General features: G+C 57.1%; 1 protein-coding gene across 1 annotated transcript; it reads right to left on the reverse strand.

Annotated features, from left to right (window-relative positions):
- Positions 1-276: 276 nt before the first annotated feature.
- On the reverse strand, positions 277-11,265 carry FDXR (ferredoxin reductase). The gene is made up of 12 exons (XM_039226619.1): positions 11,106-11,265; positions 10,239-10,336; positions 4,425-4,520; positions 4,091-4,213; positions 3,783-3,896; positions 3,339-3,440; positions 2,552-2,659; positions 2,218-2,302; positions 1,886-2,085; positions 1,633-1,804; positions 850-1,020; positions 277-712 (listed from the first exon to the last, which is right to left on the reverse strand). Exons 1-12 carry the CDS (start codon positions 11,212-11,214, stop codon positions 582-584), a joined length of 1,509 nt encoding a protein of 502 aa, XP_039082550.1. The 5' UTR covers positions 11,215-11,265; the 3' UTR covers positions 277-581.
- Positions 11,266-14,349: the final 3,084 nt, after the last annotated feature.

Consider the following 14,349-nt stretch of genomic DNA (forward strand, 5'->3'; position numbering starts at 1 on the left):
GCTGACCAGAAAGGGAACTGGGCCGAGGGGCCAGCAGAGGAGGCAGGATGGGGTCCCAGGGTGCCTGCAGTGTGAGCAGAAGGCAGGCAGGCCGCAGCAGCAGGGCCAAGCCGAGAGAGGGACAGTGGGTTCCGGGCCTGGCTGCCAAACCCCCTCCGGCCCCCAAGAGTCCCCTGAGCAGGGAGCTGGCTCTGCAGCGCCACCTGGTGACAGGAGGGGAGCCGTGGCTGGAAGGTGACCCCGGGCCCCAAAAGAAGTTGCACATCAACCACTGGCCCTCCATCACAGCTGTTTTATTTCCAGTATATTCCTGACCTGGTGACCCTCCACAGTCTGGCGGGAAAGAGGTGGGAGGGAGGAAAGTGAGCTTGCGCCTCCACCCATCCCTAACTAAGGTTAGCTCTGGCAAGGGCGACCTTCTGCCAGGAGAAAGTGCTCAGAGGGCCCCGGAAAAGAGGCAGCCAAGGCCCCGCGCCAGGCCGGGCAGGCGGCACAGCTGTGGCGCAGAGTCCCCCTGGCTGACCCAGGCCCCTCTCCCCCGCACAGCGTGCCTTCTGTCCCTGCCACGCCGGGATCTAGGCTCAGCGCCCCAGCAGCCCCAGCATCTCCTGAGGATCCAGCAATTTCTCCCTGGGCTTCCCAGCATCCTTGCCCCGGGACACTTCCTCGGCATCCAGCTTCTCCCAGTCCGAGAACGAGACCGGCCGGACCCCTGAGGCGCAGGGAAGAGAAGTCAGTGCCTCCATCTCCTCCTCCAGCTCCACGGCCAGCCCGGAACACCCCTCCCAAGCAGTGGAAAGGCCCAGGGCTGCCCCCCACGCCTCCCAAGAGCTCGCACGGGGCCCAGACCTCGGCTGCTGAGCAGGGCCTCGATGGCTGCATAGCCGGGCCTGGGACCAGATGGCAGCAGCCCGGCCTTCAGGTCCTGCAGCAGCATCTGGCCGGTGAGGAAGCTGTCGGTCATGGTAGTGGCGATGACGCCCGTGGGCCCCCGCTTCACCCAGCCGCTGCAGTAGAGGCCTGGCAGAGCACAACAAAGGGTCAGGAAAGGGGAGGTAGCTGGATACTTCCGGCGAGTCTAAGCCCCCAGGGCACACACCTGTGGTACACACGTGTGCACACCCCGAGTCCTGGCCCACAGCCCTGCACTCTCCTCGACCTGCTTAAATCACCCCACCCCTTCCATTTCAGTCTCCTGGTTGACCAGGAGCTCCCGGAGGGTAGGAGATGGGTCTTGGCCGCCTCCGGTCTGAGCCGGCCCTTCTAAATACGAGCAGAATGAATGAATGGTTATTTAATCAGACTGGAGGGTCCCTTAGGAGAGGGGCTGTGGTTTCGTCTCTAGTCCCAGCACCGAGCACAGGGGCCTCGCCCAGAGCAGGCCGCAGTCAGGTGAATGACTAGATCACCAGGCATATGCGGGCATGTGGGCTAGACTGAGAACGTCCCTCCTAGCTAGAGCCAGGAGGAGGGTGGCTGGCTCCCAGGACAGGGCCCCGGGCCGGGGTCCTGGCTCAGCGCAGTTTTTTAATGCATGTCACTGGCCGGGTGAATGAATGAAAGGCCCCACGAGACACCGGTCCCTCCAACCCCCACCACAGTCTGGTGCCCAGACTTCCGGCATCCTCTCACCTGGCATATCGACGACCCGGCCTTCCACATTGGGGATGACTCCAAGTTTGGCATCAAAGGGCACACTGGGGTCAATGGGACGGCTCTTATACCCAACGCTGCTCAGTACCAGCCCACAAGGGAGGTCTTCCATTTCCCCAGTGGGCACTGCCCGGGCGGCCTCACCGACACCCTGTTGAGGAGAGCGTGGGTAAAACCGGGCCGGGGTGGGGAGATTTGAGAAGGGGGTGTCTTTGGGTAACACAAGACTCACCTCCAGTCTGGTGACTGCCAGGCGGATGCCTGCCGCCCGTCGCCCATCTGGGGAGGGCAGCACCTGCTGGGGGCTTCGGAAAAAGCGGAGGCCCCAGGCGCGGGAGGCCAAGGCCTGGCGGGCTGCCTCCTCCGCCCCTGGCTTCTCCGTGGCTGTTCGGAGCAGCAGTTCTGTCAGCCGCTTCCTCGGGCGGGGGACCTCTGTCAGCAATGACAACATCTCAGGCCTGTCTCTGGGTTACAGCCCTCGCCCCCAGTGCTCTCCCCTGACCCCTCTCTGACCTAGACCATCCCCTCCTTAGAGAGCTGGGGGGCCAGGTCAGGGCCCCTCACCCTTGATTCTGTCCTCGAGGCCCAAGAAATCTGCAGGATCCAAAATGGGCCGGGTTCCTGGTAACTGAATCATCTCCCGAAGCTCCTTGGGGATGGGGGGTAGGGGAGGGGTTCAGGCCCAGAGCACCGTCCACTCCGGAGCCCGCCCCAGAGACCAGACCACAGGAGGACACCACCACCGCCCCCCACAGAAGGCACTAGGCCCCGGGGCCCTGCTGGGCTCCCCCTCTTCCACCAGAGGCAGCAGCCATTCTCGGGGGCTCAGTCCCGCCACACCTCCCAAGGGCAGACCATCTATTTGGGACCCTGACCCCTCTCCCTCTGGCCCCAGCACCTTAATGGTGAAGGCCACTTGCAGGGGTCCGCGTCGGCCCACTATCCACACCGTCTTCACCCGACTCTGCCTCAGAACCCCCAGGGCAGCCTCTGTGATGTCCGTTTTCTGGCACAAAAGGAGGGCTTTAAGTCATCGCACTGACCCGGCCAAGGGCCTTTTCATTTGGTGGGTTCCCTACCCTCAGTGGGGAGAAGCTGGGCAGCCTGACATTGCACCACTGCCCCGCCTGGTGGCCAGATGGAGCACGGCCTCCAATTCTGCAAACGGCTCCAACTAGCCGCGAACCGGGCTCCTGCTCTTTCATTCAACAAGTGTTCACTCAGTGTTTTGCAGGTGCCAGGCACTAGGCAAGGGGTCTGGGGGTGGGGTGTCAATGGTAAGCAAAAGAGACATGGTGCTGGCCCTCACAAGCTTCTGATCTGGTAGAGAGAGAAGGTATTGTAGGGAGACTGACCTAATAAGGCAGTACTGGAGGGCTTCCTGGAGGAAGGGACACAGCCAAGAACTAAAAGATGAACAAGGTTAACTGGTGAGGGGGAGGGCGGTGATGTGCACACCGAATAGTTATTTTTTTTAAGGCCCATGTAGCCGGAGTGCAGAAAGTGAAGGCAGAAACGGTATGTGGCAAAGCTCAGGGGCTTCCTTTTTAGAAGGGAAACAGAGGCACTGAGCTCAGCTTGGAGGGCGAGGCCTGAACCCTGCAGGCAGTGGCATCCTTTCCTCAGTGTGCCCCCAGCACACACCCCCCTCCCCACCCCCCCCAGCCCCTGACCTAGCTACTCACCTCCAGGTGCTCAGGTGGGGTCAGCAGGATCCGGGCCACATCCAGAGCCACATTCCCTTGCCCGAGAATCACGGCCGTGTCACAGCTCAGGTCTGGCGCCAGCTGGTAGGGGGAGGTCCAGGTAGGGTTCCCCTAGCCTCGGCCCCAGTCAGGCTCATGCCCAACCCCCAGCCGAGCCCCCAGGCTTCCCCACGCTCGGAAAGCCCACCCCACCTGAGCCCCAGTGGAAGCCCCCCTCTCCTACCCAGCCCTACCTTCTCCCAGAGGCCTCCCCCGGCTGACCTACCCCCTCAGGCAGCCTGATGCCTCACTCTCGTCTCACAGGGAACCTCCCAGTTCGGGACAGTGGCTCCCTTGTCCCCCCGCTGCAGCATCCAAGAGCTGCCCCCGGCCCTGGCTGAGGGGTGCGGGGGAGTAAGTAGCAGGGGTGCTTCCCAAACTCACCTCCCGGTTCTCAGGGAGCCCGTTGTACCAGCCCACGAAGGCCCGGGCTGAGAACACACCAGGCAGCTCCTCCCCGGGAACTTCCAGGGCCCGGTGGTCCTCCGCCCCGTAGCTCTGAGGAGAGACCCGGAGCGCTTGGCACCAGCTGAGGGGCCGGACAGACGCCGGCAGGCCTCCTTCCAGCTCCTCCTCCCCAGCTGCCACCCCAGCCCTGCCCAGTGGCCTGGGCCTCACCCTACCACTTTCCATCCCTCAGCGGGTGGCCGCCTGCCCCAGGGCCCCGGCCGCCCCGCCCCCCGGGCACTCACCAGCACCACCGCATGGTACGCCGCCTGGAGCTCGGGCACGGCCACGTCCCTGCCCACCACCACATTGCCGCGGAAGGCACATCGGGCCGAGCGAGCCGTCTGGGTAAAGGTGTTGATGACATTCTGCCAGGCCCCAGAGGGGGAGGGGTTAGGGGCCGGGCACTTCAGCAACCACGCCTGAGCCACCCTCGCCTCACAAGGTCACCAGGCGGGAACCCGCGTGGCATCCACACAGAGGACCCGGGGTCATTCCGTGCAGCCAGGGAGCCCCCCTTTCCCTCCCCACCTTAACCAAAGTCTCCGCACCCCCTCCTCGGGGCCCAGAGAGACGCACCTTCACCTCGGGGTGGTCGGGCGCCACGCCAAAGCGCACCAGGCCGAAGGGCACGGGCTGCTTCTCGTAGATGTCCACGTGGGCCCGGGGGTGGTGCTGGGGAGAGGGCCGCAGTCGGTGGGGCTGAGGGAGAGGCTGGGCCCTAGGGCTCCTCTCTTCCCCGACGGGGCAGGAAAGCCCAGCGCAGCGGCGGGAGGACACAAGGAGAAAGCGGGGACCCCGACTCCCCAGCTGCCTGGAGACCCAGACAAGCGGAAGGGGGCAGCACGGTGGCACAGGCGGCTGAGGTCAGGCCTCAGGACTGCCAGCCCATTGCGAGAGGAGGGAGGAGGCAGCTCTCCCGCCGCTGGAGCTGTACCTGGAAAGCTGCTCCATCCACTTGGGTCAGGCATGACACGCAGCCCTGCCTTAGAACCCTCCCACACTTCTAGAAATGCCCAGCCAGTCTGGTGAGCTGCAGAACTACTCTTTGAACTCCATAGCCGCCTTAGCTCTGACAATCATCCCGTTGGAAAAGGGGCCCATGAGCTCACTCATACAGTGCTCCCACGTGGCCTGCCCTCCGGAGCACCTTTGGGGGCCACAGAGAAGGCAAAGGGCTGTGGTTGGGCAGACGGGTCAGGTCTGGCTCTGCCACCAGCCAGCCACACGGCCCTGGCTGGTCCTGAGATCTGCCTGGGTGCCAGATTCTTCCTCTGCAAACTGGGACAGGGAACAGCCCCCTCCTGGGGTTGTTGGGAAGCATCCAGAAGGTCAGGACGGTGGGAGACGCTGGGCCACAGAGGGTGTGGAGTCAAGAGGGTGGGGCACCCACAGACGACAGCGCCCTGCCTCGCACCCCCGTGTGATGCTCCCGATTCAATGGGACCCAAGCCAAATGAGCTCCCGCCCGCCAGGCGCCCTCACCCCTACAAAGGCTCACACTCACCTCCTCACCTCTGTCCAAATCCCCTCTTGCCCTCCACTCCACTGCCGGCACCCAAGTCCAGGCCGCCCACCACCCACCTGCCCGCCTGTGCCTGGGGAGTTATTTTTAATTTTTTTTATAGTTTATTTATTTTTGAGACAGAGAGAGACAGAGCATGAGCAGGGGAGGGGCAGAGAGAGAGGAAGACACAGAATCTGAAACAGGCTCCAGGCTCTGAGCTGTCAGCACAGAGCCTGATGCGGGGCTCGAACCCATGAACCATGAGCTCTGACCTGAGCCGAAGTCGGACGCTTAACCAACTGAGCCACCCAGGCGCCCCCTTGGGGAGTTATTTTTAGAGAACCAGGGAAAGTGAATGGTGTAATCGCTGAGATGTCAGTGATGTTCGGGTCTCGAGGCTGTCGCGCGCGCTAGCTCTATGAGAACAGAGCCCCATGATCTGCCAGGAGCCAGTTAGGGCGCAGACCCACTGTTACTGCCTAGCAGTCCTTGAAACTGCGCATCTTCCCTGCATGCGTTCGTGTAAACAGCAGGTGTGTGTGGGGTCTGGGTCTGGAGGCTCCCTGTGTTCTCCTCCCATGCTTTAACATTCTTGGGTGTTTCTACCTGGCGAACGTGAAAGAAAGACCATGTGCAGTTTGCGGCTGCTGCTGCTTGGCTGGCAGAGACAGCCCGGCACGTCCGCTCAGTCTAAGCGTCTGAGAACTTTGTCTTCAGCGCACGGCTACACGTGCCTCCTACTGTCGCCATCCAGCTCAGCCATAGGCAGCGCCCGAACCACCTCCTTCAGGCCCCACTGATGCTGTCCCCACACCGCAGGGACAAACCCCAGCCCCTCCACTGTCTGGCTCTGTGCCACAGGGAACGTTCCTTAACTTCTCATAGGATGGAGCAGCTCTTCTGGGTGATGCTCGTGATCAAATGAGTGAGGCCTGAAGCCCTTAGCCCAGCAGTTGACCCACTGTGAGTGTTCAATCAAAAAGCCGTCCTTTGAGGGCGTCTGGGTGGCTCGGTTGGTTACATGTCCAACTCTGGCTCAAGTCAGGATCTGACTCACAGTTTTGTGGGTTCGAGCCCCACGTCAGGCTCTGTGCTGACAGCTCAGAGCCTGGAGCCTGCTTCAGATTCTGTGTTTCCCTCTCTCTCTCTTCCCCTCTTCCACTTGCGTTCTCTTGCTCTTAAGAATAAATAAATAAACATTCAGGGGAAAAAAAGCTGCCCTTTACCATTACTGCTGCACGTCCCCACCTTGGCCGCAAACCTTCCCTGGCTTCTCAGCCTGGCGGTCTGTACCGTGCACAACCTGGCTTTTCATCTTTATCTTCCCTTCTTTTCTGCTTATGGGGCCTTGCCTTCCAGTCACACCGCCCTGCCCAAGGCCAGCTGCGCAATGCTAGACCTGCTGGCGTGTTTACTGAGGTCTCTCATGGCCGACCTTGTCTTCAGAGAACTCTCTCTTCTCTAACTCAGCTCCCCCCTCTCCCTCTGGCTGTTCTTTCTCTGGCTTCTTCTGCCCCTGCCCCCACCCAACTCCCAATGAAAACATTCTCTGATGTTCTTCCAATGTGGGACTCCTCCCCTCCCCCAGACACACGTTCCCTGGGGAAGTTGCATCTACTCCCTCCTATGACCTCAGATTCCCATGGACCTGCTGGCATTCCTCTCTCTCCCCTGCCCGGACTCTCCCCTCCAAACCTGACACCCTGGGCGACACTGCAGATGCCTCAGACCCATCCAGATGGAAGTCAACTCCCCGTTCTCCCAAAACTCTCCCCTTCTGCTCCTCTGTTCCCTCCTACCCCATCCAGTCAGAGCCCAAGCCAGAACCTGGGGCTCCTCCCCAACTCCCCTCAACCCTGCCCAGTCCGGTCAGCCATCCTCCCCTCCTGCGCCCTGCTGCTACCTCGGCAGCTCTCCACTGCCCTCCCGGCCACCTGGCCCTGCCTCCCCGCTCTGCTGTCTGCCCTACAGGCAGAGAGAGTTTCCTGTCCCAAACGGGGTGCTTGCCTAAAGCCTTTCAGTGAAGCCAAATACCCACAGCAGAGGGCTTCTGAATCCCCTTGGGGGTGATGGTGGTGGTGTCTCATTATGTTGATTCTGGGGGCGCCTGGGTGGCTCAGTCAGTTAAGCATCCAACTTTGGCTCAGGTCACAATCTTACAGCTTGTGGATTTGAGCCCCGCATCAGGCTCTGTGCTGACAGCTCAGAGCCTAGAACCTGCTTTGGATTCTGTTTCCCTCTCTCTCTGCCCCTCCCCTGCTCATGCTCTGTCTCTCTCTCAAAAATAAATAAACATTTAAAAACATAATAATAAAAACATAATAATAAATAAAAGAAAATACATATAGACCGGGAGAATCACTATGTTGAATGCCTGAAATTAATGCAACAGTGTGTATCAACTAGACACAACTTCAACTAGATACAACTATAATCAACTATTAACTTCAATTAAAATACATCTTTTTAGGGGGGCTTAGGTGGTTCGGTTGGTTAAGCATTTGACTCTTGATTTCAGCTCAGGTCATGATCTCACAGTTTGTGCGTTCAAGCCCCATATCAGGCTCCATGCTGACAGTGCAGAGCCTGCTTGGGATTCTGTCTCCCTTTCTCTCTGCCCCTCCCCTGCTTGTTCTCTATCTCTCCCTCAAAAATAAATAATAAACTTAAAAAAATAAAAAATACTTTTTTTTTATTAAAAAAAAAAAAAAAGAGCACCCCTGCCATCCAGCAGCCTGCTCTGAGATCCTAGCACCTTCCCTGTCCAGGTGGGACCCTGGGCGGTGTCACTCAGCGTCAGTGTCCTTACCTGTGAAGGAAGAGTCAGGGCACCTGCTTCAAAAGTTGTCATGGGGAGATGAGATGCTGTACGGTGTCTGGTTCAGCTAAGTGCCACTGCCCCAAATGTGTTGTGCCCTGTTCCTGTCTGGAGAGCGGAGCCAGTAGCCCGGAACTCCCCGGGGGCAGGGACTGGCTTGTAACTGGCTTCTGTGTCCATCCCCCAGCACGTGAGAGTGCGTGCCGGCTGAGTGCAGGCCAGAGCCACTGCTCACACTGGGGGCACTGAGAAGCCCGCCTGAAGGCCCACTCTCCCTGCTCCCCAAATTTCAGGCTCAGCTAGCAAGTGCACCTCACGCAAAGCCCTCCCGGATCTCCCCCGACCCTGTGGGATCCCTGGTCTCCATCCCAGGGTCAGGCGGGACGCCCATGCATGACCCCTCCACACACGGCAGAGCCTATGGCCTCCTTCGATGAAGCTCAAATGCACCTTCTCCAAGAAACACTTTCTGACTGACTGCATCTCACTCAGCTCATGCTGGTCACATCACAGTAATTAGCTCTTTCCCCTGTGTTGCTTGGAAGGTGTGTTTAGGTCACTTTTCAACAGGGTGTCCAACTCACACTGCTCCCTCCAAGATCCCCCCCAGTTTAAAATAATTTTTTAATGTTTATTTTTGAGAGAGAGACAGAGCGTGAGTGGGAGAGGAGCAGAGAGAAAGAGGGAGACACAGAATCTGAAGCAGGCTCCAGGCTCTGAGCTGTCAGCACAAGGCCCGGCACAGGGCTCGAACCCACAAACCGTGAGCTCATGACCTGAGCCAAAATTGGATGCTTAACCAACTGAGCTGCCCCGGTGCCCCAGTCTCCCAAGTTTTAATATTGAAAGCTCCACGTCCTAGGCAAACTCAGAAGACTGGTTACCCTACCTTTAAGATTCTGCAGATATGTGTGTATTAATTAATATATTCATGCTTTCTCCTGTCTCTCCATAGATACCCCAAGTCCCTCCAAAGTGAGGCCACTGTCTCATGTCTTAGCCTAGGTCTCCATCCCTCCTCCCTCCCACCAATATCTGCCCACGCCTCAAGGGTAACCAGCAGCCTTGGGGCCCTGCCCACCAAGGCCAACACTGTAAGCCTTGAGACTCTGGCCTTGGGGTTGGGGGGACGGGAGATGGAGGGCAGCCTGAAAGAACAGCATAGCATGGGGAGGGCTGGAGCATGACAAAGTGCTTATAAGGACAGAAAACTCTGAGAAGGGGGGGTAAGCCTCAAGAGGTAGGATGTTGAGGACAGAGGACAGAAAGAAAGAAGAGAAGAGGAGGGGCAGGATAAAGTCATCCTGATGGTCCACACAAACTCCCTGATGGGTTTGGCCACAGAGGCGTCCCAGACCACCTGCCACTGACCACCGCCCATGAGGCAAACACACTTCTCCCATCGTTGAGGACCTAGACTGCGGAGCCCCAGGCAGAGGTGACAAAGCGCATAGAAAGTGTCCAGTCTAGATGGACTGGGAGCCCCTTTCCCATCAGGGATCCAGGAGTGCTTTTTTTGTTTTAATTTTTTAAATGGTTGGTTTTTTGTTTTTGTTTATTTCTAGGAGAGAGAGAGAGAGAGAGATAGACAGCGTGAGCAGGGGAGGGTCAGAGAGAGGGAGATACAGACTCTGAAATAGGCTCCAGGCTGTGAGCTGGCAGTCAGCACAGAGCCCGACGCGGGGCTCAAACCCACGAACCGCGAGATCATGACCTAAGTGAAAGTCGGAGGCTTAACCGACTAAGCCACCCAGGCGCCCCTTAAATGTTTTTTAAAATTTATTTATTTTTGAGAGAGAGAGGCAGCGTGAGAAGGGGAGGGTCAGAGAGAGAGGGAGACACAGAATATGAAGCAGGCTCCAGGCTCTGAGCTGTCAGCACAGAGCCCAACACGGGGCTTGAACCCATGAACGGTGAGATCACGACCTGAGCTGAAGTCGGACGCTTAACCGACGGAGCCACCCAGGTGCCCCAGGAGTGCTTTTAAAACTCACAAGGGTGGTGCTTGCCCTCAGGATTGGAGCCGCAGGTGAACCATGGGAGAGGGAGCCAGGAAGCCGTGGCTTACCTTTAGCAGGTACTGGGCGGTATAGAAGCCAGCTGGGCCACTGCCCACCACACAGATCTGGGGGGGCTGCTCCTGTGTGGAGAACCGCTGCCGGAAGCCTTTGTGGGAGGGAGAGGGAAAGGGACGGAAGGTCAGATCAACACTGGCTCCCCACTTCCCAAACCAACATCGGTGTCAGACAGAAGCTGGAGCCTTCCAAGCTTCATGCCCACTTGCTCCCTCCTCCTCTCTTTCCTCCGAGCTTTGGCGTTGGCAGGATCCCTTACTTCATCTGAACCCCCAAAGGCTGGGTCTTCACCCAGAGCCCCACATCTCACCTGTGAGTTTACAATGCCTCCTCAACACCCCCCATCACTCCTGAAGCTGCCCTGCACAGTACTTACTTCATTTTTCTTACAGGGCTCCCCAGCCAGTAGCTAGAATACCACATCCTTCCAACGGACTCCATATCATCCCTGTCTTGCTGGCGGGGACCCCCCACAACGCCTGACTGTGCCTCTTCTACCCACTGTCTCTCCATAGAATATTATATTCTCCATATAGACCCCTGTCATTCCTATAGACCCTCTTTCACTTTAGACTCCCCTCTCGGCCCACAGACCTTCACAGAACCCCCACTCACCCCTTCTCACACCTGTGCACCTCACGGTCTCCCCGTCTCGCGTCTGTGGGCTAACATCTCACCGCACAGGCCCCTGCCTGCCCCCGTACCCCACGCCAATCTCGTCCGCATGAGTGGGTCTCTCCGGTCTCGCCACAGTCCCCTCTCACCCCTCCCCAGCCCTGCCCCAGCTCCGCCGACCCCACACTTGGCGCTCGCAGGCCTCCCCGCGCTGCCATCCAGCCCTACAGGTGCCCTCTTCCTACTCGGGGTGCTCCCGGAGGGAGGCGGCCGGGTCCGACGCCACGCCGACCAGTGCCACCAGAGCCAGCAACGCGGAGCCATGGCTGGAAAGAGCAACCAGCCAGCGGACATGATCCTGGAGACGGCCCGGCGCTCCGCGCAGGGGGATCCTCGCTGCTCGCGGGCTTCGGCCCCGCCCCTCCCAGGCCCCGCCCCAGGCCCCGCCCCCCACGCTCTGGGAGAGCGCGGCGTGGAGGCCACACCCCCGCCTTCGAAAGAATCCCGCCCCAAAGGAGAAGCCCGCCCTCAGATCCACCCCCTACAGCTGAGGACCCGCCCCCAGGACTTCTGAACCGTTGTGACTTAATAAATTTCTCCCCAAGCTTCACCCTCCCTCCAATCATCTAGAGGCTAGGGTTGGAGGGGAGCGAATCTCCATCGCTGTTTCAATCCCGCCTGAAGGAGGGAGCCAATTAGGAAGGAGCTTACTTAGACTCTTCCCCCTCGGAGACTCTCGTCGCCGTCTGATGGCGCAGGGGCCCCTCCCCTTTCAAAGCGTAGCCTCCCTGCCTGGGCCGGGCTTCTTCCCAGCCAATCACGAGTCGAGTTCCAAGGGCGCCTCCCTGCCCATTGCGTAATAACCGTGAAGTCCGGAAGCCGGAAAAAAAAACGGCTTCTGCTTGAGCCTTGGCGGTGCCTGGGCGTTATACAGGTGTGACCCTGGCCACATGCTGTCCAGGTCAGGCTAGGGAGCATGTTAAACCTTGGAGATCAAGTCCCGCCTCACCCCCTCCCCTTTACGTAGGTAAAGAAAGAGGGGAGGAGCGGCTTGCCCCCTGTTCTAAGGACAGGGCCAGGTCTCCCACCCTTGTCCAGCTACACTAGACAAGGTGAGCCTGCTAAGGCATGGCCTTGGGTGCAGAATTGAAGGGGGCGCTAAAATCCTCAGTAAATAATATAAAGATAAATAACATTTTAATGCAACATTTTAAAATATCAAAATTAGGGGCACCTGGGTGACTCAGTCGGTTGGGCGTCCAACTTCCGTTGGGGTCATGATCTTACGGTTCATGAGTTCCAGGCCCGGGCCAGGCTCTGTGCTGACAGCTCAGGGCCTGGAGCCTGCTTTGGATTCTGTGTCTCCCTCTCTCTGCCTCTCCCATTTGTGCTCTGTTTCTGTCTCTCTCTTAAATAAATGTTAAAAAATGTTTAAATGTTTTTTTTATTTATTTCTAGGAGAGAGAGAGACAGCGTGAGCAGGGGAGGGTCAGAGAGAGAGAGGGAGTCACAGACTGAAACAGGCTCCAGGCTCTGAGCTGGCAGTCAGCACAGAGCCCGACGCGGGGCTCGAACCCACGAACCGCGAGATCATGACCTAAGCGAAAGTCGGCGTTTAACCGACTAAGCCACCCAGGCGCCCCTAAAATTTTTTAATAAAAGATCAAAATTAATGCCAAAAATCCACGGTGACCAGAAATACATATTTAAAAGACAGGGTCCTGGTCAATTCTGACCCAATAAACCTAATGCCAGCTTCAGCTTCCTTTTTCCCCATGGTCCCTCTTTGTCAGACACTTCGTTGGAGAAGGCTTCCCTTTTGCATCTTCTCCCAAGCTGGGTGAAGGTCCCTTCTTGTCCTCCCCCGCCCCCCGCAACACTCTACTTTATTAGCTCATTGTTACTTATTACACTGCCTTACTGTTTTTTAATTGTCTTTTTTATTGAAGTGTAACACACAGAAAAGTGCACAAATCATAAGTGTACTGTTTGATGAAATACCACAAGATGTAACCATACAACCACCATCCAGTTCAAGAAATAGGACACGTGTCTCTCCTTATCACTTCCCCTCCTTCCTGCCAAAAAGTAAATCCTGTTCTGCTTTTTAATAAGTGATTGTATTTTTTGCCTGTCCCACTAGACAGGAGGAGGCAAACTATGGCTTGCAGCTCAAATTCTGCCCACCTCGTGTTTTCCCACTTCGTGTTTTCCCACCACGTGTTTTTTTTTTTTAAATGTTTTATTTATTTCTAGGAGAGAGAGAGAGCGTGAGCAGGGGAGGGTCAGAGAGAGAGGGAGTCACAGACTGAAACAGGCTCCAGGCTCTGAGCTGGCAGTCAGCACAGAGCCCGAAGCCGGGCTCGAACCCACGAACCGCGAGTACATGACCTAAGCGAAAGTCGGACGCTTAACCGACTAAGCCACCCAGGCGCCCCATCCCACCACGTGTTTTGCACTAGTACGCAAGCTGATGGTTTTTACATTCTTAGATGGTTAAAGAATTGTAAAGAATAATATTTTGTGGCACGTGAAAATTACATAAAGTTCAAAAACAGGTTTATTGGAACAGTCATGCTTGTTTATGTATTCTCTGTGGCTGTTTTCACACTTTGATGGCAGAAAGTGCTTTGAGTAGTTGTGACTGAGGCCACATGGTCCAAAATGCTCGCTATCTGGCCCTTTACAGAATGGATGTCCACCCCTGTACTAGATGGTAAGCTCCATGAGGGTTCAATCTCCTTCACTTTGATATCCCCAGAGCTCTGCATAGCGCCTGGCATGTCTGGATGCTCCTGAAAAGTTTGTCTCAATGATCCAACCATGTATTATCCTTTCACACGGGAGGAAGAGAAGGAGACTCAGGGCCAGACACCTCAGAAAACCCTACAGGACTCCCCACCCAGAAACAGCGTATCTGGTGGTTGAGAGCACGGATTCTTGAATCAGACACACTAGGCTTGAATCCTTCTCCCAGCATTTACTAGGGATATGATACTGAGAAATTTAATTTTTCCAGGCTTTATCTTCACCATATGAAAGAAAAAAATAGTAAAAACGTGTTGTAAAGACTGAAACCAGGCGGGTACGTAAAATTGTTTGCCTTAAGTTCTGAAAGCGTTAAATATCCTCATCACGATCGTCAATATTATCACCTCCCCGGTAATTCTGTAAATTAGGCCTTAGGTCTCTGGGGAGTCCTGGGAGGGCTTCCTTCACTCCTGTCACCTCGCCCTTCCCTCCCAAGCCCCATGCATTCCCAACCCACATCCTTAGAGGAACAGAAAACGGAGCTTCCAAGAAATCGAGTGACTTGTTCCCAGGCGCCTGTGGTCCAGCCACATCTGGTACCGGAGCCTTCAGCTGCTGCCCGTTCCCCACTCAGGCCCAGATCATTAACAATGAGTCATTGGTTATAGATTAGGATGGTTTTGATCATTAGCCAGGACTAATGCAATGGGACCTTTTCTGACATTGCATGTTTTCATG

Source organism: Hyaena hyaena, unplaced genomic scaffold, assembly GCF_003009895.1.
Source record: "Hyaena hyaena isolate Hyena2069 unplaced genomic scaffold, ASM300989v1 scaffold_21, whole genome shotgun sequence".
In the NCBI taxonomy this organism is placed as follows: domain Eukaryota; kingdom Metazoa; phylum Chordata; class Mammalia; order Carnivora; family Hyaenidae; genus Hyaena; species Hyaena hyaena.

Bases quoted from the DNA above. Each gene is read 5' to 3' on its own strand.
- FDXR (XM_039226619.1), bottom strand. From the start codon at position 11,214: ATGTCCGCTGGCTGGTTGCTCTTTCCAGCCATGGCTCCGCGTTGCTGG. The intron at 10,337-11,105 runs GTAGGAAGAGGG...CCTCCCACAAAG, and splicing joins TCCCTCCGGGAGCACCCCGA to GCTTCCGGCAGCGGTTCTCC. The intron at 4,214-4,424 runs GTGCGTCTCTCT...GGGGCCTGGCAG, and splicing joins CCGACCACCCCGAGGTGAAG to AATGTCATCAACACCTTTAC.